Below are 24,516 nucleotides of genomic sequence, written 5' to 3'. Positions count from 1 at the left end.
TGTAATCTTTCAGCATAATTATTTATTACTTTCTGTACGCGGATGGCAGAGTTCCTTATTTCCTGGAAATGAAAAAGATATACTTTACTAGAGATATGATACAATTTATTACAAAAAAAATTCCAGCAGTATTGCCGGATATTCCCATAAAAATATCATCCATGTCTCTACTTTTTGTCGAAAAAAGGGAACTCTCTTTTCGTTTATAAAGCCCCTTGTAATTGTTTGTATCGAAACTCTCTTTGTTTATTACATAACATCGTATATTTCATCCTTGTGATTTTTTGTGAATGTTTCTTTCAATTCCCTCATTAATTTACCGTCTGTATATACACGACGTAATCTTTTAAAAATAAATCCCAAGATATTCGCTGCCGCGCGCGCGCCATCTAGCGACAACAGTCATATGATCACATGAGAGATCTTTTTTCACAACAATCTTTGACATAACCGAGGCAAGGTTGATCAATAAAATAAAGGTAATAATGCTTTTACGTAAACATTTTCCATTTACCGCTAAGGCTTTAGTTGTGAATTTGAAAAACGATGTTGTTAGTATTCAGAATTGCCACCGGTGGTATTTGTGGTGTGGTCTATTTTGTCTGGTTTGTTTTGATTGAAACATTATAGGCGCTCGCGGTGCGGACCTTCCCATTCATCAACGTCGTCCCCGAAGCTGCAGGGCAGCGCGCTGACCACACATACTGTAGCTGCATTACTATCCTGGCTGTGTATTATTATTAAAACTGTTTTTCAACACCACTGTACAAACCTCAACTGATTTCACTCAAGACAATTGATGACACCTAAATAGCAGTAAAATACAATTTTTTCAACTGACTGATGACGTTGTTAGAATAATTTGAAAATTCAAATTGTGACGATAGACTAGACAGTAGATCTAGATCTAGACTAGTCACATCGCATCGTATTGTGTGCATTTGTGTGTAATGTGTGTATTGACTTCATGTGTGCAATTGCTGCCTATAAGCATGTAGTACAGCGCTAGAGGTCAATACGCATTAGCATTGACTCTCTATTCTTTACTGGAATCAGGGGCGTCGCTAAAGGGGGGTGTGTTGGTTTGGGGGGGGGGGGGGGATGCGACAGATAAAAGAGAAAAAGGAAACAAAAGAAACATGGGAGGGGGGAAACTGAATTCAGACAATTAGAGTTAAGAGTCGAGAACGGTCCAACGAATCGTCTTCTTTCTCTAATATATATTTAATGAAACGTCTAAGCTTCCGTGCTTCGTCCAGGAGGCCTTTCACCCACCCCCCTAGAGAGTGTGCTTTGCAGTTTGCACGCTCTTTAATTGATTCACTTGCTCACTACCGCCCCCCACCCTAAAATAAGATCCTTGCTACGCGCCTGCATTTACATATATAGCTACGACGCTGACTAAGTTGACAAAATAAATCATATATTTAGATCTATGTCTTGGAGGAAAATTACCATGTGCATATATACATGTAGTACATTGTACATGTATGTAGGCCTACGCAAGACAAATTAATACTGGTAGATAGTTCATAGGAAAAATAATTTAGCCTTCAGCGCGGGTTCATAGGGTTAAATTTGTAGACATTGGGACAATATTTTGTCGGTAATTGGTGGCCTCTACACCCCCCCCCCCCCCCCCCCCCCCCCCCACTGAAAAGGTCTAGCGATGCCCCGGGCTGTCACCCGCTCATTTGATTACCTAACTCCAGGGAGCTTTGCTCATAGACGTAATAGAATGGACTATCGACGAAGCAGTTTCTTTGATCCTATGAGTTCCACCGGCAAGGTTTAAATTTTGCGCCGATGCAAAAACCCAGCGGTGGTCCCACCGCAACCCGACAGCTGGATGCGATCACTTGCGCAATCTTTCATAATCGCAACAGCAAGCTCGCGATTTGGGGTTGTTCGCTGCTCCTTCAAATCGTTGAGAACCTAGTGTTAAATAGTATCAGCGCTCTCCGCCATGCGGTCGTAGCGAACATGTTTTCGTCTTTGTGCCTGACGATATTATTGTTATTGTTTTCAGCGTTGTATTTAATACTAACAATTATTATTTATTTCGATGTGTGTATTGTTCCATAATACATATTTTTCTCGTACTCATGAGTCATGTGTTGTTTATAAAGTAATTAGAAGAGCAGGATTATCATTAGATGACATAAATAAGGAAGAACGTTATGATTATGATGGGCAGTCCATATATCGACATAGCAGACGACGGAAATGTTGAATATTTTGCAATGGTCAATTCCCAAATTTACGGTCACAGATATTTATCCTAATTCCTAGATTCTCAAAAAAAACGTACACATATAGTAAGCCTACATCAAGATAAAATAAGATAAAATCTGAGAGAAGAAAAAAAAAAGCAGTCACTCTCGGATTAACAAGTCCAAAATATAACTTGAAAAAAACATGCACCCGCCGATCTCTACCAATGGGACTACGTGTGCAATTTGGATTAGACAAAGGCACGGCAATTTAGTGGTCATAATGCGAAGAAGTCACGCATTACCACAGATTTTCTGAGCACTCACGAAAACAACCCCATTCTTCCAATGCCTATAAAAAAAACGCACGCAAACGCAACAAATAACGAATGATTGTATTCGACAAACGAAGGATTTGTGATCACCACACCGTCGTTGGTTTCACAGAGAAATTAACGGAAACAGGAGAAAAAAACACTTTTTAAACTGTATTTTGTAAGCTCTTGTGGTGACTTTCCTTGCTTATATGATGAGTTTGCTACACACCAACACAAATTCGTAAAAAATCGAAGAAATCACCGATTTCAACGGCTTTTTTTACAGATTGGCGAGCATGAACAGGACGTAAACCTCATGTTTACATCCGAGGCACTATTGACGTAGTATTTAGCTGCGCATGGGCAGAAGGCTCTCCTGTCACGATTCATTCATGAAATGAGAAGCGCAAATCGTGGGAAGCATTGGTCAGTGCGAAGCGACTTGGCCGATAGAGGTCGGCAAAATCCCGGTGGATCTCATAGGACCAAAGGACCCTTATCGGAGCTTATCAAAACATGCCCGCAGCGTTGCGGTCAGACTTAAAACATAGAAGAAAGTAAGACATAAGAACAGGTGGTAGCTATCATTACTTTTACTACTCTTGCCGTCGAAAGTCCATTAGTATTACGTCTATGCTTTGCTGCAGCGAAGGCGTCGGAGCGCCAGCATAGGAAAACGATTCAAAGGGCGGGTTGGGTCACATTTTTTCAAAATGTAAATAACTAGTAATTACAATTTTGACTTACATGTACGATGTTTTTCAACTCCTCTTGGCATCCATTCAACCAGTATATTTTAAGTGGTTGAAAGGATGTCTGGAGTTAGGGCTAAGGCCAGGTGTAGACTGCAAGCTTTAGTCTCTGATATTGTCGGTTGTTTCGCTGAGATTACATCTGGCTCCTCTGAATGCCTCTAATGTTGACAAATGTCAGTTTTATTAGAGAAGGACCCATAGCAGACGGTTATTTCTGCCTACATGTAGGCCAGATGATGTCATGAAATATGATATTGATATCATAATTGGCACCCATATACCCAGCTGTTGTGTGAAGATGGAGATAAAACCTAAAATGCGTTCGCAATCACCACTTCCCGTACTCGATAAACATTGTCATATTGCGCACTGTCTTCGGAGTTTGGTACAATGCTAGTGCAGCAGGCTCTTCTTTCTTCTCACACTAGTAATAGTCATACAGTACACAGCACTTTGACATCCGTCAAGAAATTAATTAAAAATGTGAAATTTTGATACTGGAGTGATAGCAACTTGCTTATCTTCTACATGTTTATGATGATTAGGAGCTAAGATACGATTTACATTACAAAAACGCTGACATATTACGAGAGTTTGCGATTGATGTTGGTTCTGCCTGAAATGCAAATACATGTAGAATCTGAACGTGGTACATGCACACACAAAAACATTTTTTTGCGTTTGAACGCATGGAATTTGCTGAATTTTGCAAACTCCCTGCCACGTCTTTTTACACTAATCACTATATCGTAAAGTAAGTATCGAATTGGCGACCCGATACCATTTTTGGGGGCGTCTATTATCTTAGTTGTCATCAGCATCATTAATATTATTACTATTGTCTTGAGTTTATTGTAATCATCACCATCATCATCATTGTCTGATGATCATCATTTGTAAATTTCAACACTTTTTATGCTATCATTTTTTATCTCGTTCCAGTTTCAGTCATGGACTCTCTTAGTACCAGCTCGGGTATAGTCCAAGAGAGTACCCTTGAGAGATGGCCCAGTACCGAGGTCCCGGGTTACAGTATCTCTGGGGATGAGAGAGAGTCCAGATTCTCTTGTAGACCAGATCTTAACAAGAAACTGGTTTTGTGGTGAGTCAAAGAATCTACGTTTCCCATGTGCTTGCACATCAACTTAGCAAACGCCTGTCCATCAGACTTTTTAAAGACGCACAATCCCCTTATTCCAGAGGGCGTTGGCGGACGGTGCTAGCTGCCTATTGACACCAACAGAATACGGCTCTTACGCAGATGCCATGTTCCAAATGCCGGAACAATGCTGATTATTGCATAAATGTGCCGAAGTAATACCACTCGCAGTTTGGCTCGAAGATTCGGCTGCTGTTCAAATTCATTTCCACCCACTTTCGTGACGTCATATAGCTCCAGCTGGCCAGTGCAGACGCGACGATCGGGAGTGATCAGCTGGCTTGATTGACAGCTGTAGGCAAATTAGAAGTAGATCTTCGGAACTAAGATGGTGATGACTAGAGCACCGATAACTACACTAGCAGGATTGTGCGCCTTTAAATAGCCGGCCAGTCTGTTGCCAGGTGTATTTGTTTATGTTAGGCCATTGTACATACAATTAACTACAGCCACATATTGAAATGATCCCATGAAACAAACAAATAAATTAATAAATACATTACAAATTTAGAAGGAAAAAAAGGAAAAGAAAAACATAACTAAAAAATGATTTATGAATGAGTGATTAATATATATTGAATAAATCACTGAAGTCACTTTCTATGTAGCTTTATAATCTAGAATCCTATTTTCTTTTATTGATAGCATTAAATATTTCTTTCCTGTGAAATGTGTAGCTGATATTGATGGAAATTGTAAGTCTTAAATGGATAGTTGTCATTTTAGAATTTTCTGTTTTTTTAACTATTTAAAAAAAAAGTTTTAAAGTGCATTTCCAAGGAACAAGATATCCGTAGTTTGGACTCTGTTGCCATCATATCATATATCCACCCAAGTCTTTAGTAGAGTTACACCCAGAAGCTAATTCTCCTCAAAGGGTACTTGCATTAATTACAAGAATTCCAAGATTGCTCAGAAAATTCTCATCCAATTCCTTCTGTACTTGTCGTAATTGCTTACTTTCCAGGGAAGGAGACATTTGTAGTTTGGACTCCATTGCCATCGTACATCCCACAAATGAATCGTTAACAGAGCCATGCCCCCTCACAAATAAGATCTTCTCTCGAGCAGGCCAAGACCTCGTGCAAGAAATCCAGACGTCGTTCAGAAGTAAGTTGATCTCCAGAAATTTTGAACCACATTCTTTTTTTATGATGCATGGTAGAGCAGTGATCTCGTAATCCGGTGACCCGGGTTCGAAACCAAGACGATGCACTAGTGCCCTTTGGTAAGGCATTAATCCTCATTACCAGGTCCCTCGGAGAGGACCCAAAGCCGTCGGCTGTCTGGTTGCTTACTTACAAGCATTTATCGTCGGTGGAGTGACAAAACCTCGTATCTCAAGTTTTTGAGATTTTGAATTTTTTGCATAATTGTGTACCTAATGGCCTACGACACCACCTGATAAATCCATGGAACGCCCCCTGTCTCGGTTTTTTTCACAAATTCCACACAAAGGACGGTGTCACAGCACTAAATCTATGGAGACAGGAAAGGTTTTTTTGCTCTCCTGAAAATTCATGATTTTTGAGATACAAGGTTTTGTCACCCACCGACGTTATGCTTTCTTAGCAGTCAGGTAAAATAACCACCTTATCTATTTATATGCTGATGCTAGGGCTGTATGATAATTCAGTAATATAAAATTTGTGTGATATTAGGAAAATGAAATACAGGGTATAGAGTTTTGTTACTATGCATTTGCCTTCAAACAATATGTGTTTTTAGTTTGGACAAAAATGCTATGTTAGCTGATTTTAGAGATGATTACAACTGTTGTAAAATAATGAAGTGAAATCGATTTATGACATTTTGTGACATCTGGGGATGACAATATCATCTCATCAGGGACTTCAAAATGCAATGCAGTCCTAGCAGAAGCCTTACGGTACATGTACATGAGGCAGGGCTTATATTTATTACCTACATGATGCACCACGCGTTACCCCGGGGTACCGTAGTACCCCGGGGTACCGCGTTGTGTAGCGCCATCTCGCGTCCACTCGAGTACAATGTATGGAGTGCGTGTACATAGTTCCGTGGTATCTCTATGGTGTATACTATGCATGGTGTGCATGCATGCACTGCTCGCGCTATAGCGCTCGCTCACGATCACAAGCGCACTACGGTGGCTATCGCACACTATAGTGCTAGCTAGCTCCGGCGTCCGGTCCCGACCTGCGGCTATTTTAGAACTTGATGTTATTGCATGTACGTACCGTACCTGTATACTCTTTCGAAAAAACAACAACAAACAAACATCGCATCATCGACATAGTTAACGCGCGCGTTACTGTCAAACTTTCAAACTTTGAAAATGCCATGGGTGGAAGGTGATGGTGGATACGGGGATTTACTGAAAGGGAAAGGACGTAAAAGAGGGAAGATTACAAGGGCCGAGAAAGTTGAAAGAGCTCGATCTCGTAAAAAAAATAAAAGATAATACCACTTCATAATGTGATTTTCATTTTTATTATTCAATTGGAAAATTTGTTTATTCACAACACATGAGATTATCATGACTGCTGTACACAGATAGCATCATAACACAAAATAGAACTTTCATTTATAATTAATAATTTTAATTATACCACAATAATAATACAGGGTGTATCATAACAGCATGAAATGATATCAATAATAGAATAATTACTCATAACAACAATGAATTTTAGAAATACAGGACTTAAAGGATTTTTTACAAGAACATTGGACACAATTGAAGGTTGAAAAAATCACACAAAAATAATTTCCCACTTTTTGGTAACCCAGGGTACATGCAGCCTTAAAAAAAAAAAAATAATTCAACAAAATGGCCGAATTTGTTTTGGTACCCCAGGGTACCATTTATAGGGACACTGATTTTCCGCGATCACGGAAAACGAACGGAATTCACGGAAATGACCATTTGAAACGGAAAATGCAATTTCGAACGGAAAATCGCGGAAAAACCCCTTTTACCTCAAATCTTTTCATTTTTCAAGAAGAAAATTGTAAAACACTATTTTTGTGACTCGTTATGCAGTGAAAAAATATCAGGCCCAAAATCATGGTTAATAATTCCGAATATTTAGCGATATTCGTCAGATTCTTAGGAGACAGGGTGCTGCCATTTGTTTCGCTGGACCAATAGAGATCGTTAGGGGGCGCTATTACGTAGACGTAATACTAGGCACACACATGCCAGCAGCGGACGCTAAGTGCGGCAATATTTTACACATTGTACACACGCTGGCATGTGCGCCTAAAATCGATTGATTGCTGACATGACAGCCAAGACTGAAATGTTTTCGTCAACGTCGGTAGTACTGTATCGTGTTTTGACACATTCCGCTAACTTTAGTCTGCTTGTCTAAGTTTGAATTTGAAGTTGGTAAATCTAAACATTTGATAATTTTTCGTAGGTCTAGTCTAGACCCTAGGGGTCTATATTTTCACTAGTATTTTGCATCAAGTTTATCCAGTCCCGTCCATATGTTTTTGAGTAGTTATCAGTGGCTTGTCAAAGGTAGCGGCTTTAACAGAACATTTGTACCCTACAAGTTCAAGTTTTAATGAAAATCTTATGTAAACAGAATTTTAGTTTTTTTATGTGTTCAAAGTCTATGGCAAAACGGAATTCCAGATTTTCTGAAACGGAAAAGGCCATTTTTTGAAATGGAAAATCAGTGTCCCTACATTTATGTCATCACATGTAGGGACCAACAGATATATTACAGTAAGGTCTACATGTACATGTATAAAGTAAAGATGTTGTATTGCCCTTTAGGTGCCAAAACATCTTTTTATTTTTATAATTATTTTTTGAAATATTTTTTTTTTACTCCCACTTTGGGCTGATATTTCTCAGTTTTGAATGCTTTAAGACATATTTTTTTAATTCATTAAACATTTTTCCCCTAAAAAAAAGGTAATGAAATAAAAAAACTTTTTTAAAAAGCCGACCATAGATTTCAAGATTTCTCGGTCGGTTGCAAAGGGCAATACAACATCTTCTTTTTTTTAATGCCTAATGCCCGTCATTGGCTGCATTTTCCCTCCCCAAACAACAAGCCTTATGACCATTGTACAAAGAAGTATATGTATTTCAATAGTAATAATATTATGTGTGATTAGGCAGGGCAAACCATTTTGTTTGTCCTACCTAGCAACAACTAATGTATAAATCAGAATTTTTTACTGTTTAACTACATTTATTTGTAGCAGGTAAATGAAATAATTTGTAATGAGGCACTAAGCGAAGACTTAGGCATTAGATTTGATTACATTACAAAAATTGGCTAATGTCACCAGAGCGTTTTAATCACGCCAGATACTTTACGTAGAGGTGTTGTGGTCGAGTGGATACGTCACCGGATTGTCGATCACAAGGTCCGCGGTTTGAGTCCCGCCTTGAACTAATGTCCTTTGGCTAGACATTGATCTACATTTGTTGGTAGGATTATTCCTTGAAATGCAATGTGCGCTGATAAGGCGGCCAGAGCTAAAGCTAGGGTAATAAATTTCAAAGCTCTTGGGAAGCGCATAGAGATGTTATTTCATAACGTATTATGCGCTATACAAGAACTGAACTACTTTTGTTATTATTATTATACTAAAGTTCTTACCCTTTCTCTCTCTGAAACCAAAGTTTGTCGGACGGGTGATGCCAAGCTCACCAAGGGCTACCAGCTGCCCTGCAGGTATATCATCCACACGGTCGGCCCTCGTTACAACATCCGATACAGGACAGCCGCAGAGAGCGCCCTCTATAACTGCTACAGGAATGCACTGCTCCTTGCAAAGTAAGCTATGAGTTACGATCGATCCAAATCAATCCCAAGTCCTCCAATCAATCGCAAGTTTGCAGTCTCCTATCTCTTATGTACATACAGTAGTTGCGATTGATATCAACTCTTTGTAAGAGTAAAGTTGTGAAACCGAGCTGAGATTCAAACTGAGATTTAACCTCATGAATAAATTTAATGTTTTTTCATTGATAACAGCTTTTGTGATCACCTGCATAAAGCAATCATTCATTTTTTTCATTTTCATAAAAATACAATCGAAGCAAATAAACATTCATATATCATAACAATGCAAATACAGAGTAATCGTTATCATCTGCAATGTATAAAATATGTTTCACTTACTTTACAATTTATGTAAAATGAAGAAGAAGAACTTTTAAAAAAGCCTGTGTCTTCTATTTTGATGGATAAGAAAGCAAAGATCCATGAGACTTACATCTGTAAGTCCTATCCGAGGGACAAGGTATGTTCAACTGAGGATGAATTATTCACTCGAGGACACTAGGTGGCACCGACATGTTTTTGAAACAAAAATGCAAGAACTGCAAACTTAGTTCAAACACCATTTGGCACTTCTTTTAAACCCTGCTCTGATTCGACTTAAAAAGAAGTGTAAGCAGAAAACTAACAAAAAGTAAAAAACACCTCATCCAATAAGTTCAATGTATAAATAACAAGGTGTTTAATTTATGGTACATGTATGTGGTGGTCTGTATGATCTGTGCATATATAGATTTCTGTTACTTTAATAATTCTAAGTGGTTTGCTGTTTAAAATCTTTAAAATCAGAGTGTAATTCTGGGGTCCATGTGCGCCAGAATTATGTTAGGCTCAAACCTTGCATTATAAATGAAAAAGCATGGAATATTGGTGTTACTTTTACATGAGTATACATGTAGTAATGAGAGCTTAACTGTAATTAAATTTTGTGTCAGAAAAGGAAATTTTTTCACTTATAATTACACATGCTCTAGACCCTTACATACAGTACTTTAGTACAATTTTCACTTAAAGGGGAATTTCACTCTGATATTAAGTTGGTTGTAATACGAGTAGAAAAATAAGAGTATTTTTTTGGTGAAAAATTTGAGCAATATCCGGTTGAAATAATAGGAAAGTTGTGAATTTTTTATATTGTCACGAGTGAAACACAGTGACATACATGTATCTTGCGAGCTCCTGTCCAATTTGCTCTGCACAGAAAATTTCATTAACTTTAATTTTCTTAGTTATTGATGACAATAGATTTGTTTCAAACAGGGGTTGTATAAAAACATATTTGCAATAATTATATTCAGGTGAATGTATGATTGGAATTTGGAAATTTATTATTTATTGATGTTTTTTAGTACAAGGAAAATAAGAAGGGACCTTGCAAGACACATCTCAGAGTTGCAAGTTTTTGTTTGATAGCTTGCACTTTCAAAAATTCATGATTTTTTTTCTAATCCGGCTTTTGCTCAAATTTTCACTGGCCTGTTTCTCTCATTTTTTATTAAAACCAAGATAATATCAGGGTGGATTTCCCCTTTGAGATTATTCATGTGAGCACTCAAATTGAAAGCAATTTTCAAAAATATTTAATAGCCTTGTTGCCATATTTGTCCTTTCCATTTATTAACAGGAAACACAAGTTTGTACTTTTAATGTCACCATTCCAAAGTTCACTGCTAAATGTTAGATTCAGTTATTTCCTTTTAGGTCATGTACATGTAGTGTAGTCTAACCAGGTCTCTACACTACATGAAACTATTTATCCTGTTACTCTGAAGCAAAATATTTTTAAAGCCCCTCTAAAGTGTTGGGAGCCCCAAATTTGTCAAAAATTTTACTGAAATTTTGTCATAGTGTGAAAGAGGATGTCAATTTAGACACTTTTCTGCAAAGATTTCTCAGAGCGAAATGTGTTTGAAGAGAAATATTGATGAAAGAATACATAATTTAGGTTTTCTGCATACAACAGAAAACCCAAATTATGTATTTTATGTCCTGGGAAAACACGACATTGTGATTTGGGTGATATGTATAGAAAAATACAACATTCCTGTCTTCAAGTGTATTCTTCCTTGAAATCTGTTATCATTTAGAATGGAATATGTATCAATAAAGTATTTAAGTGGATAATCACTATAAATATGGACTTTACTCCTTGGTACATATAGTGCTACTGGGTATCTAGATACAAGGATTTCTATTTACATGTATTTTTGTAATTAGTCTATGTTTTGGACTTTCATTTCAACCACCAGGAAAGGTATGTAATTGAGAAGAAAAGTTCCTTCCTGAAAAGGCAAAACGATTGTGGTATTTCTCAACACTGTGCATCATAACTATATCGTTTGTAAACATACATGTAAATGTATCTCATTTTCAAGAGTTTAAAAGCATGTTGAGTTTTAATAACCATGTTTTGCCATCATTGTTGGTAATGTGGAGCATTTTTAAATTTAACACAGAATGAGATAAGAGGGTGGGGGGGGGGGGGGTGGAAAAAAAACTTACCCCTTCTCACAATTATATATATACATTTTAAAATCTTATTTTGATATCATGAGCTTCATACTAAATTAATTTTGCTCATAATTTGCTTGATAAACCTGAATGTTTCTAATATGTTTAGCATAATAATGCCAATGTACATGTATATACAAAACCCATGTACCAACACATCCAAGTTAATTAGCATGGCTCTGTCTCCTTTATTCCCTCTCTCTCTTCCTTTTGTTGTTGTTAAAGGTAAAGACCAGTAATGGTCATGCGATTGCATTGTGAAAGAAACGTTGTGGAATCGATCAGAAAAGGTTGATCATCTAGCATCTAGCATCTGCAAGGTTCTGGAATCATCAAAATGATAAGAAATTTGGCCCATTCTTCGTAAAGTTACAAGCACTATACACAGAAAGATGTATATGGGACTACCCTATCTCTCTCACACGACCATGAGAGAGATAAATTTACCAAATATATGAATTAGTAGGCGGTTTCCCGGCAAATTTTTTATCATCATGTATTAGTCAAAACATATTCTTTCACATGATTGGTAATGAGAGCTTCCATTTCATTTTTTGAAATTGGGGCGTTACCAATACTGGTCTTTACCTTTAAAGATTTGTTTTTTATTTTAGTATGCACACTCTGCCATCACCAGTTGTATAAAGGTGTAATATCTACATGAGTTTGGGTGAATAAAAACTAACTAAATATGAAACTGAAACATGTAATCAACCATCAAGCATGTTACACTGATGAATATTATTTCAATTATTTTTGTTTCAATATCACTGTTAACAATCATGATTATTAACAAAGAAAGTTTGAAGTACATGTACATGTAAATACACTTGTATAGATACTAGAAAAGAAAGAAAAGTAAAAGTAGAAAAGAGAAAAAGCCCTGGTGACGTCTAGCGTCCATTTCTAAGAAGGTTGGACAACTAATAGCATGTGGACTTCTTTTTGGTCCATTTACTTTCTCTTTCTAGTTGTACGTTAAGACCCCCCCCCCCCCCCTCCCACTCAGTGTTATTTAGGGTATGTGTAACTGTATGCATGTCCCCTCCCTTTGAAAGCACCTCCCTAAGTCTGGTGTGTAAAGTCAATATGGGCCGATTTTTTGTGTATTAAGAGCAGGACATTGCTGCGTGAAAAGAACCCCTTTATGTGAGATTTTAGGAACATGAATGCGGTCCCTCCATTCCCGGAGTGGGGGGGGGGGGGGCGGGGTTAAGACTTGAGACAGTGGTTGGCAGTGTCATCTGCTTTAAGTTTCCTTGAAATATGAGACAAAGTACCTTCAACTTAAACTTGTTAAAAATCAGAGAAGATTCAATGTTTTCCATCATACCATTCTTAATTTTGATTAAAAGATAGTCGCATGTTTTGTTGGAAGTTTGTTCGAATGTTACCAACGAGCCAAGAAACTTGTGATTCTCTTGCTTAAGTGACGATATTGAATCTTTTCCGATTGTAAACACATTTTGAACAGGTTTGAACAAAATGGATAAGGAACTGCCTTTCGGCGTTTTGAGATGTAGTCCCATTGAATCCATGTGTTTACTTATTTGGTTAATAAGATTTTGATGCGTCGATCCTCTTATTACCACTACCAACACAAAAATCATCCGTAAATGATGCAGTAACGACTTTGTTTTACATTTCCATTTTCCTCTACAAAAATCATCCTCAAATGGTGCTGTAACAACTGTACAACTTTGTTTTGCGTTTCCTCTGTAGGGAGCAGAAAATCACATCAGTGGCGTTTTGTGCAATTCACACGGTGAGACGGAACTATCCCCCTGAGGAGGGCGCTCACATAGCTCTGAGTAAGTTCACACGGAAGCATATCGTCTGTTAGGAGCCAGAAGGGTCTTAAAGGCGTCGTTTAAAGGCCCACTGCACTACTTGTAGCTACTTGCGCCCTCTATATAACAAACCATGCCTAATCGGTGACCATTTGTCCCCCATGATCCTCTTTTTCTTATGTTAACTGAGAGCTGAGTTGATGAGATAACCACCTGTCCAGTGACCTTGTAGGGAGGTCTAATCCCTCCTGTAAACTATGGCAGATAAGCTTTAACAATGTTAAATCTGAGATGCATGCATGGCCCTACATGTACTTTATCGGTGTCTGTAATATGGTGTAATATTGAAGCCCTAAAAAAGAAATCGCGCTTCACAATGATTAATACTGGTAAGTGCCTCCAAAAAATAACAATCTTTGAGTGATCGGTTTTACCATACTCGTTTTCCCCAATAGACTGTAGTGTTATGAAAACGCAATATTTGGTTTCGATTTCCAATCATAAATATCTTGATAATCACTAATCAGACAGGCGATCGGCTTGTAAAAGTCATGGAGTTCCTGACTGACCTAAATGTTTATAATTATCATTGGAGCATGAGCTAAATCCAGGATTTTGTTTCAGAATCTGAGGCAAAGTTACGGATCCCTATGTTTCATTTGCAGGCCCAATAAATGAAAAGGTTAAATTCCAAAGGCATTTGAAAGATACTACTCCTAATTTTAACTTCCCTCAAAACAAAAGGGCTTAACAAAGTCTTTTTGTGGGAAAATAACGACTGTTAGTTGTGATGCGCAAAGATTCAGTCAGTTTAATTTTGGCCTTTACAAAAAGGAGGTTATTTATGTACCGGTAATCAAATGCTCATGTACTGTACCCTCTACAGCTTATTTTATGTATGTTATTACCAAAGGAAATAAAGAAGTCAGTCAATCACTCAATAGTGTCTGACAGTGAAGTTAGAAGAAAAAAAAACAGGTTTTACAAAATATTTTCACAGATGCTAACGGCTTTACATAACTGTTAAGTCCAACTTAGAGTTAAGTTTGACCATTAGGATCTTTGTGAAACACCCCCAGGGGTAGTTCTTCAGGAGTAAATTAGGAAGAGGTACAGTAGGTTTCCTTGGCATAACATTCTGATAATTGTCTTAATAATAATTGTCCTCAAAATAAATTGTTCATGAGGGTAATTGTCCTTGGGGAACATGAAACTAACATTTGGGGAAGTTCCCCCCCCCCCCCTCCTCCCAAGGGATAGTAATCCTAGGCCTAGGAGCCATTTGTCTAGGCCCTCTAGGGTGATAGTTGAGGGGCCAGCCTTCCGAGTACAGTTGTCAAGCAGTATATTTATAATGATGGATGTATTTTGTACATCGCCTTTCGTTTCCCCTTTCAGGAACGATCAGAAGATTTCTAGAGAAGCATGGGGAATCTTTTGAAACCATTGTATTGACGATGATGGGAGTTGACGAGGTAAGAATTGTGAAGAGTCACAGAACATTTATTTTTCCTTGTAGACGTAACTTTAAAGGTAAAGACCAGTTTTGGAAACGCCTCCATTTCAAATTATGAAATGGAAGCTCTTATTGACGGGAAACCGCCTACTAATTGATATATTTGGTAAATTATCATATCAATCTGGCCTGGATAAATATTGCATAGTCCCATATACATCTTTCTGTGTACAGTGCTTGTAACCTTACCAAGACTGGGCCAAATTTCTTATCATTTTGATGATTCCAGAACCTTGCAGTACACACCAATACTTATATGCTAAATGATCAACCTTTTCTGATCGATTCCACAACGTTTCTTTCACAATGCAATCGCATGACCAGAACTGGTCTATACCTTTAATAAGAGGAGTTGGGATTATGAGAGTTGTCACTAAACTTTTTTTTTCTTCAAATTTGAATAAGGTAAGATTGTATTCTTTTATGTTGCTCTTTTTCTGAGTTGTATTTTGAAACATTGAACATTGTACCTTTAATATCAATGAAAATAATGGCAGAATGAAGGCCTACTGGTAAGTGCATTAAATAATTACATGTTAGATGAGTAAAAAAATAATAAGCAACATGACACTTAAAGTTTAAAGGGATAGTTGAGTTCTGTTTTCAGACCGCAAATGCCTTCAAAGTGCATGGTTATTGCTCTTATTCTTATCTATGACATTTATAAGGTAATTTTAGACCCCAAAATGTGTGAAATTTAGCCAATACGATCATACCAATTCATCTCCACCTTAAAAAAAAACACGGTGACTGTTGATTAATTATTTCATTAAAAATAACAATACATGAGCTGGCTAATTGTGGGTAATATAATCAACACGAAAATGCCAACAAAAAAGCTAACATCGGCATTGGCTGAAATACGACGTAAAGGGCGTTATTTCGTTTTTGTCAACAGTTTTTTCAAATTTTTCAAAATATCTAATATTTGTGGTGGTACACAAGCATTAGAAATTGTTATATTTTTATCAAACAAAGTTGATTTTGTCATTTAAATATTATGTTCTTTCATATTTGACACTCAGTTTTTGATTATCTCACAAAAAAAATATTTTGTGTAGCGCCCTCTGCAACAGAACTCAACTATCCCTTTAAGTATAAGCTCAGGTACAGTACATCAAACATGAAGTGCAATTTGATGCTTGGGTTTATAATGTACATGTACATAAAAGATTGAGTACTCTCGGTGAAACTGCTTTTTAAAGGTAAAGACCAGTTATGGTCATGTGATTGCATTGTGAAAGAAACGTTGTGGAATCGATCAGAAAAGGTTGATCATCTAGCATCTAGCATCTGCAAGGTTCTGGAATCATCAAAATGATAAGAAATTTGGCCCATTCTTTGTAAAGTTACAAGCTCTATACACAGAAAGATGTATATGGGACTACCCTATATCTCTCACAGTCAAATAGATATAATAATTTACCAAATATATCAATTAGTAGGCGGTTTCCCGGCAAATTTTTAATCATCATGAATTAGTCAAAACATATTCTTTCACATGATTGGTAATGAGAGCTTCCATTTTATTTTTTGAAATTGGGGCGTCTCCAATACTGGTCTTTAACCTTAAGAGTAATTATATAAAAATCCTTCACAATAATGGAATGTTTATGTAATGGATTGTTTGAAGCAGCAAACTGAAAGCAAAAGCACAGGGCCAGTATTCAATTCAATACTTAAGTTTGAAATATAAGTATATTACTTGGTTTTCCACTTACTGGTAGATAAAATACTTGGCCAATGTTGGCATTCAGTTCAAACTTTTGGCTAAGTACTTAAGGGTACATGAAACAACATACTTCATAGGTTTACATTAAAGCATGTTCTTTCCTTCATGCGCAGACTCATGGAGAGGGGGGGGGGGGGGGCAACGGGGCCAGGCTGCTTCCTCCCTGGCCAAAAAAAAGACGGACCCCCCCCCCCCCCATCCCTGCCCCCTAAAAAGTTTTAAAATAAGATGGTAATCACCACAAATATCCACTCTCGCTTTTTATCTGAATGTATCATTTCATTAGTCCTCCGTTCTTTCAACACCCACCATCTCTTGCATCCTCTTTCTTCCTCTCATTTTGATCATTCAGATTCATCCACATTTTCATGCAAAATATTTTCTTCATTTTTTCTCAATCTTTCTTCTACTCTTTTTACCATCTTTAATGAGGCATCGTGTCAATCAACACCAACGTTTCAAAACACCGCGTATATTTGACACTGTTACGCGCCTTTGTTCTGAGAGCGCCGACTCAGGACATATTTGTGGCGGCCTCGCGGGAATGTCATAATAAATCTGTCTTCATTCTTTCTCAATCTTTCTTCTACTCTTTTCACCATCTTTAATAAGCTGAAGAAAAGAAAGAAAATCAATTACAATATCTCCGACACTTGAGAAATAAATAGTGAGAGAAAGAGAGCTAGAAGCGAAAACAATTAAATATCGCTGATGTTACCGGAGTTTATGACAAAAATTAAGCCGTCGGAAAGAAATCAAAGTAAGTCCATTATCACCTGTGCTCGAGAAATGCAAAGAGCGACCGATCGCGGGAGAGACAGAAGCGAAACTAATTAAATATCTGTTGATTTCTATCAATTCTTATGGTGCATTCTATATCGAAACTCTTCCGGCACGCAATATCAAGAAGGTAGTCGCTGCCGATCGATCTCGCCTTCGTTTGGATGGCCTATTCATGGAGCATTCCAGAATGCACCCACAATGCGCCAATTAAGTCGTTAAGTACCGCATTCTAGGTACATTCTAGGTACATTCTGGAATGCGGATTAACAGAACAATAGATTCTGAATAGGGCATTCTACATGCATTCCGAATGCCAGTTGAATAAATCCGTGGCGCCTTATGATTGACCATGTAATGTCATATTGCTTATCAGTAAGTATTTTACTCAGATTTTGTCTTACGTATGTAAGTCTAAAGGCCCGGTCACACAGAGGGGACGCATGCGGGACGCACGGCCGGCGCATGGAAAATTTCCAATTTTGGCCAGTGCGTTGTCGTTCGCTAGGCGTGCGTCATCACTCGTTACTCGTTCGTCGAGCGCGCTGGACCAACGCTGGACCAACGCTATGCATTCGTCGTCATTCGCTGTGTGCGTCGGGATTTTTTGAGCATGCTCAAAAGTGTGCGCGGAGCTCGACGCATGAATGTACACGCCAAAGGCACGCCAGACGTGCGTTGAGCGCGCTAGACCAGCGCCAGACATACGCGGGGCACACGTCCTGTATACGCACAGCGCGCTAGCTACACGCTGTGCATTTTGTGTCAGCTCACTAGCTTTTCCAAAATCATGACAAAAGTTAGGCACACGACCTTTTCCGATTTCCAATGCGCTGGCCGTGCGTCGTAGAACGCGGTGCATGCGTGGACCATTCGTCCAGCGCGCTAGCAACACGCTGTGCATTCGTGGAAGTTGTTATCATGTGCGCTCTGGGTACGGTCTGTATGCGTACTGTATGCGCCCTGTATGCGCTCAGCGCGCTAGCAACACGCTATGCATTTGGTGTCAAAAGTTGGGCGCACGACAACGCACTGGCCAAAATTGCAAATTTCCCATGCGCTGGCCGTGCGTTCCCCATGCGTCCTCCCTGTGTGACCGGGCCTTTAAATGCGATTTGAATACGAGATAGGTATTTAGTTCTTTATAGCTTAGTAATTTACTTAGTAAATTTCGTACTCATTGTAAGTATTGAATTGAATACCGGCCCTGGTTCTTATACCTGTCTTGTTATTTTACTCTTGCTGTCATATGTTGTAGCGACTTTACAGTGAGTCGCTCCCCTTTTACTTCCCTCTAGACAACTTTAGAGGAACAGTTTTGAATTAGATGATTTGCCAATACATTCATCTGTCTTGACATATTTTTTCTATCATTATCATCCCTATAGCCATTATTCAGCAAGTTGATTGCCCTGCTACATTTTGTCCACATGCGTATATTTCTCTTCTGCTATCATCCTCTCAAGCAAATACTGGCTGCCACTATCCCTCTCTGATATTGTCATCCCTTGTAGCACCTATACAGTGAGTTGCTGCCACTGTACTTTCCGAGGACAGAGCCTAAGGAATAGTCAGGAATTATATGGCCTGTTAAATTAGGTCATTTTACATGTACAGTCAAACCTGCTTTAGTGACCACCTGTCTACAAAGAACACCTGATTAAAACAAGCACATTTTTTGTTTCCCTTGGGCGGTCGCTTTACACAAGTTTGACTGTATTTCTCTTCTACTGTCAATCCTCTCAGGCAAATAGTTGCTGCCACTCTCCCTCTCTAATATTGTTCTCATTGTCGTCCCTTGTAGCACCTATACAGTGAGCTGCTGCCACTGTACTTTCCGAGGACAGAGCTGGAGGAGCAGTGGGCTATCGACCTGGTCCCAGAGAACATCGGCAATGAGGACGGAGAGCCTGTAATCGCAGAGCGAAAGATACGCATCATGGGGGGTCCTACAAGAAAACAATCAGGTGAAATATCCAGTCTGCTGCTTCGTAGATAACGGTTAATCTTAAATTAATCTTGCATGGGAAACAGTTGAATAATCTTGAATCCTTTGGTATCTATGCCATGTATTCATGTGGCACAGGGAGATTATTTGTGTTCCATATAAACAGTTCATAGAGGTGTCGTGGTCAAGTGGATATGTCACCGGACTGTGGATCACAAGGTCCGTGGTTCAAGTCCCGTCGCGTCACTAATGTCCTTTGGCAAGACATTGATCTACATTTGCCACTCTCCACCCAGGTGTTAAATGGGTACCCGGTAGGATGCGAAAGTTAATGTGGTTGGATTAGCAAGTGGCGCTTGTAAAATGGCAACTGGCTGGAAAGGAATGCTCCCCAGGGAGTAGATAATGTACATACATTGTGTTTCGGGTGAGCCTGAATCTGATGACGGGGTAATAATATGTGCTGCACCTAGAAACAAAGTATTAAGAGCATTATGAATGTGAGCTATTATTATTATTATTATTCATAGCAAAATCGTTTGAACTTTTACAGAGGAGGAGGAGGCCCATGAGCAGACCCTTGCCGATGAGCTGAGGGGGGACAGGATCTCTAACGGAGCTCCGTACGAGGTGGACCCCGAGCAGGACGAGGAGGAGCTGGAGATCGGCAAGCACGCCTTTACCGCCATGGAGAAGAATCCAGACTCTGTGAAGAGGCAGAATCAGAGGGAGAAGAGATCGGTCATACCGGCAGAAGCGGAACAGAGGCAAAGGTTGGTCTGTTTTAAAGCCCCACTGTCCTACTTGAAGCTACTTGCTCCCTCTATATAGAAAACTTCCCCAATCGGTACCTGTTTGTCCCCCATGATCCTCTTTTTCTTATGTTAGTTGAGAGCTGAGTTAATGAGATAGCCACCTGTCAGTGACCTCGCTGTGTCGTCTAATCCCTTCTGGCCCAGTAGTATTGACAGTCTTTAAATGACTTGATGACTTTGCCTAAGTTTCTGAAACAAAATCCTGGATTTAGCTCATGCTGCGATCAGAATTCTAAACCTTTAGGTCAGTCAGGAATCCCATGACTCTTACAAGCCGATCGCCTGTCTGAGTATCAAGATATTTATGATTGGAAATAGAAATGTCAAAAACCGTTTTTATAACACTACAGTCTATTGGGGAAAATGAGTATGGTAAAACCGGTCACTCAAAGATTTTTACTTTTTTGAGGCACTTCATGATCATTTTGAAGCATAATTTTTTTAGGGCTTCAATATTACACCATATCACAGACACTGATAACACGTAGGGCCGTGCATCTCAGATTTAACATTGTTAAACGATACCTTTAATAGGAGATAACCCCCCAATTTCATAATAATAATAACCTAGGCTTCCACAGCGCATATCATTTTCAGAAAAAATATCAATGCGCTTTACAATAATAATTTTTTTTTTTTTTACTGTGAACATTTTACTGCAAAATTTTCAATGATAAGAATTTGTTTTAAATGTCTCAGCCTAGAGCACCTCACATTTCTGTATCTTGTAACAAGGATTTTTTTTTTTTTTATTGTAAACAAAATTGTATAATGTTATAAGATTAATTATCTCTTAAATCTACATGGGACTTTCAGATGGTTGATAAGTAAAGAGCACAATGAATAAAGATAAAATATCATTTTACACCAAGGTCTACAAGGAATACAATTTGAATTTGAGCTCTCTTTTGTGCCTGCCAAAGATTATGCAAATCCATCTGCTAGTCACTCGCTAGTTTTGTTTATGCCTATTTAGTTTCTTTTATGCCTATTTGGACAAGGTATGATTGTCCAAGGCAATCTACATTGTAATTTCAATATTGTGATTTGCAATATCTCTTAACAGAAGTCACTGTTATGTATAATGCTTATATCCAGTAATATTACCCTTGCTTTCATATTGTCAAACTTGGAAACAGATACGAAAGGTTGCTCAGAAGAGCTCGTCAGGAAGACTTGTCAGACATCGCAGCTCATCGATGCATCTACGCCACAGGGCATGACATCCATGGGCGGCCGATCATCGCCTTTGTGGCAAGAAATTTCCCTGCGCATTCCATCGACTTAAACAAGGTAAGAAGGAAGTTCATCATCCAGGGAAGAAAATATTTTAAGAATTTGTGGGGCTAATTTTTCAAGCTTGCTTGCATGAAAATATCACTCTTTAATTTGTTTTGCATTGAACTCTTTTTGGAGGCTCTTTCTCATGACTTTCAGGGGCTCTTTTAAGCATTTTGGGGGCTAATTTGCCCCGAGCCCCCGTGTACGTTTTTCCCTGTCATCATCATGCCGTAGTTTGCAGGGACAGACTCTTATTTAGACATTTTACCACGATTCCCTTAAATAACCTTGAGGAGAGCCTGTCCCTATCAGTCTCCGGCTGTGTAAAAGCAAATATAATTCATCCTAAAAGAATTAACATTTACATTTTGACCTTTTCCAAATGCTTTGAATAGATCATTTAAAATGTAAGGGCATCTCAAGAGCAATCCCAGTCAAATGGCACTGCCACTTTGATATCCATCCACATAATGATAACAATAATAATTATGATTAATTTGCACCATATCCACAAATCCAATGCTCAAGGCGCACCAGTGCTAAAGATGAAATCACGGGGGCGTTTCACAAAACTTGTCATCAGTGACAAATGACAGCTTTTGTTATAAGCTACTGAAATCCTTGCTTCTGATTGGTTATCAACAGATTTGTCACAGATTTTTCATCTCAATCACCAGGTACTACTTTTTGTCATCCACCTACTCGACTCCATAGTCAACCAGGACTTCATTTTAATATGGATTATTTTTTAACACTTCCACTGAAACATTTTTTTTTTTTAGTGCACACTTTCACCCCTGATTCATTTCAATCACCAGGTACTACTCTATGTCATCCACCTACTCGACTCCATCGTCAACCAGGACTACGTCGTCGTCTACTTCCACACGATGAGCTCTGCCGACAACCAGCCTGAACTGAGCTGGTTGAAGGACGTCTATCACATGGTTGATAATAGATATAGAAAGAACCTGAGAGCCATGTACATCGTCCATCCTACTTTCTGGTCTAAGGTGAGTAGGAGATCACGGCCCCATTTCAGAAAAATTGTCACCAGTGACAAATGACAGGTTTTGTTATAAGCTAGTGAAATCCTTGCATCTGATTGGTTAATCAGCAGATCTACGAATGTGACTACCGGTATTATAATAATAATAATAATAATAATAATAATAATAATATAGAATATTTAGGAGCGCTAAAAGCAATAAGTACCATAGCGCTTACAAATACAAATAATGAAAAGAGGACAAAAATGTACAGTACAGGAAGTATATCACATAGATCATTGGGGAAAAGATGAGTTTTGAGGGATCTATTGAAGGTGGCAAGACAGGTAATTTTCCTTTGGAAAGAGGGATTCTGTTCCAAGTCTTTGATGCAACTACTGCAAAACGTTTTTCAGCTACCAAGAGTCTAGATTTGGAATGATAAGTTTACATGTGTCGGTTGCTGAAGGAAGATTTCGAGTTGGTGTATATATTTGGAGGGTGTCTTTAAGATATTCAGGTGCCAAATGATTGAGTATTATTATTATTGTTATTATTCTTCTTCTCTGACCAGCTTGTGACCTGGTACTTCACAACATTCACAGCTTCCAGCATCAAGAGTAAGGTCCATTCGACGGGAGCCGTCCATTACCTCTACAAAACTATACACCCGGACCAACTGGACATTCCTCCCTTTGTCATCGAACATGATATGAAGGTAAGACAAGACAATAGGACTGCATCTCTGATATGCCTTCCACCCTAAATTCAGATAAGGAAATGGATGACATTATTCTTGAAATATGATGAAAACAAGAAGCCTATTATTACATGTCAACTAATGACCATGACCTTTGACCTACGTACTCCAAAACCTAATCAGATCGTATTTCTATGGTGATACAAATTGTTCATACCTCAAGTAGTTATTGAGATATCGTGATAACACGGCTTATACCTGTATTTGGTTTGATTTGCAATTATATTTAGAAGAAAAAAAACAGAAGGAATATTTAAACAATTAATGTTAGTATACCAAACATCAAAAATCTTTGTCTTGCAGATTTTCAAAGTTATCTTCATACCGATGTTTTCAAATGCATACACTCGTTTAGGAACTCATATTTAAGTGCAGCGTTTTTCAACTTTGCCATTTAACGTCTTTCGGATGATGATGTTAATAGTCGGTCCCCAGGCGTAAAAAATCATATCTGATTGATACAAGTTTGTAAAAACCCAATTACACACACACTTTGCCATTTTCCAGATTTTCCAACACTCCAGAATGTAGTAAAAAAAAGTTTGCAATTCTCTGAATTTTATCCTCGTAGTATGTACCTTTTGTCAGTGTTATACCTGTTTTTAATTTTTCTTTGTTTATCTCTGAATTTTCCACCATTTCATAGATATGTAAATTTGTTTTACTTTCTTTCTGCAGGTGAATGGTCCTAACTACAGGGACATAGACGAAAGGGATGGAAGCGGAAGTCTCTGATTGGACGATATCATCAAGATTCCTCCAACTTCTAAAAAAAAACAGTACTGTTCCGACCTGACGAAGTGACTTGATAATGGGCCTTTTCACATACGATGCAGGAAAACCTTGGCAGTTTACAGCAGCGACTTGTTTTGTACGAGTAAATGAATATCGAGTAGGGATGAGAAACTAGTTTGCTGTGCCCTGAGTACTCTCACTATCTCACTATCTCACTATCTGTGTTGTGAGGTACAGAAATGTGAGGTGTATTTATAGGCATGCGTCATTACAGCAACAAAAAGACTCTGGTTTACATCAAATGTGAACCAGCCAAAGTGTCTTTCTTCTTCTTCTTCTTCTTCTTCTTCTTCTTCTTCTTCTTCTTCTTCTTCTTCTTCTTCTTCTTCTTCTTCTTCTTCTCCTTCTCTTCTCTTGCTTCTCCT

General features: G+C 38.3%; 1 protein-coding gene across 1 annotated transcript; it reads left to right on the top strand.

Moving 5' to 3' along the window:
* The first annotated feature begins 376 nt into the window (after positions 1–376).
* Positions 377–24,417, top strand: LOC587395 (protein GDAP2 homolog). Its single transcript, XM_030994528.1, has 12 exons — positions 377–479; positions 4,228–4,387; positions 5,412–5,554; positions 9,075–9,228; positions 13,468–13,556; positions 14,934–15,010; positions 19,368–19,530; positions 20,065–20,284; positions 21,466–21,619; positions 22,426–22,620; positions 23,171–23,314; positions 24,035–24,417. Exons 2-12 carry the CDS (start codon positions 4,236–4,238, stop codon positions 24,089–24,091), a joined length of 1,548 nt encoding a protein of 515 aa, XP_030850388.1. The 5' UTR covers positions 377–479; positions 4,228–4,235; the 3' UTR covers positions 24,092–24,417.
* The last annotated feature ends 99 nt before the right edge of the window (positions 24,418–24,516 follow it).

The sequence above is a fragment of the Strongylocentrotus purpuratus genome, unplaced genomic scaffold, assembly GCF_000002235.5.
Source record: "Strongylocentrotus purpuratus isolate Spur 01 unplaced genomic scaffold, Spur_5.0 spur5_scaffold_21, whole genome shotgun sequence".
Taxonomy (NCBI): domain Eukaryota; kingdom Metazoa; phylum Echinodermata; class Echinoidea; order Camarodonta; family Strongylocentrotidae; genus Strongylocentrotus; species Strongylocentrotus purpuratus.
This window is presented reverse-complemented; position numbering and strand designations above follow the sequence as displayed.

What these genes read in the sequence shown, in the direction of transcription:
- LOC587395 (XM_030994528.1), top strand. Translation starts at nt 4,236, where the DNA reads ATGGACTCTCTTAGTACCAGCTCGGGTATAGTCCAAGAGAGTACCCTT. An exon ending in AATGCACTGCTCCTTGCAAA is followed by an intron (nt 9,229 to 13,467) that starts GTAAGCTATGAG and finishes TTTCCTCTGTAG; the next exon opens with GGAGCAGAAAATCACATCAG. An exon ending in ATCCTACTTTCTGGTCTAAG is followed by an intron (nt 22,621 to 23,170) that starts GTGAGTAGGAGA and finishes TTCTCTGACCAG; the next exon opens with CTTGTGACCTGGTACTTCAC.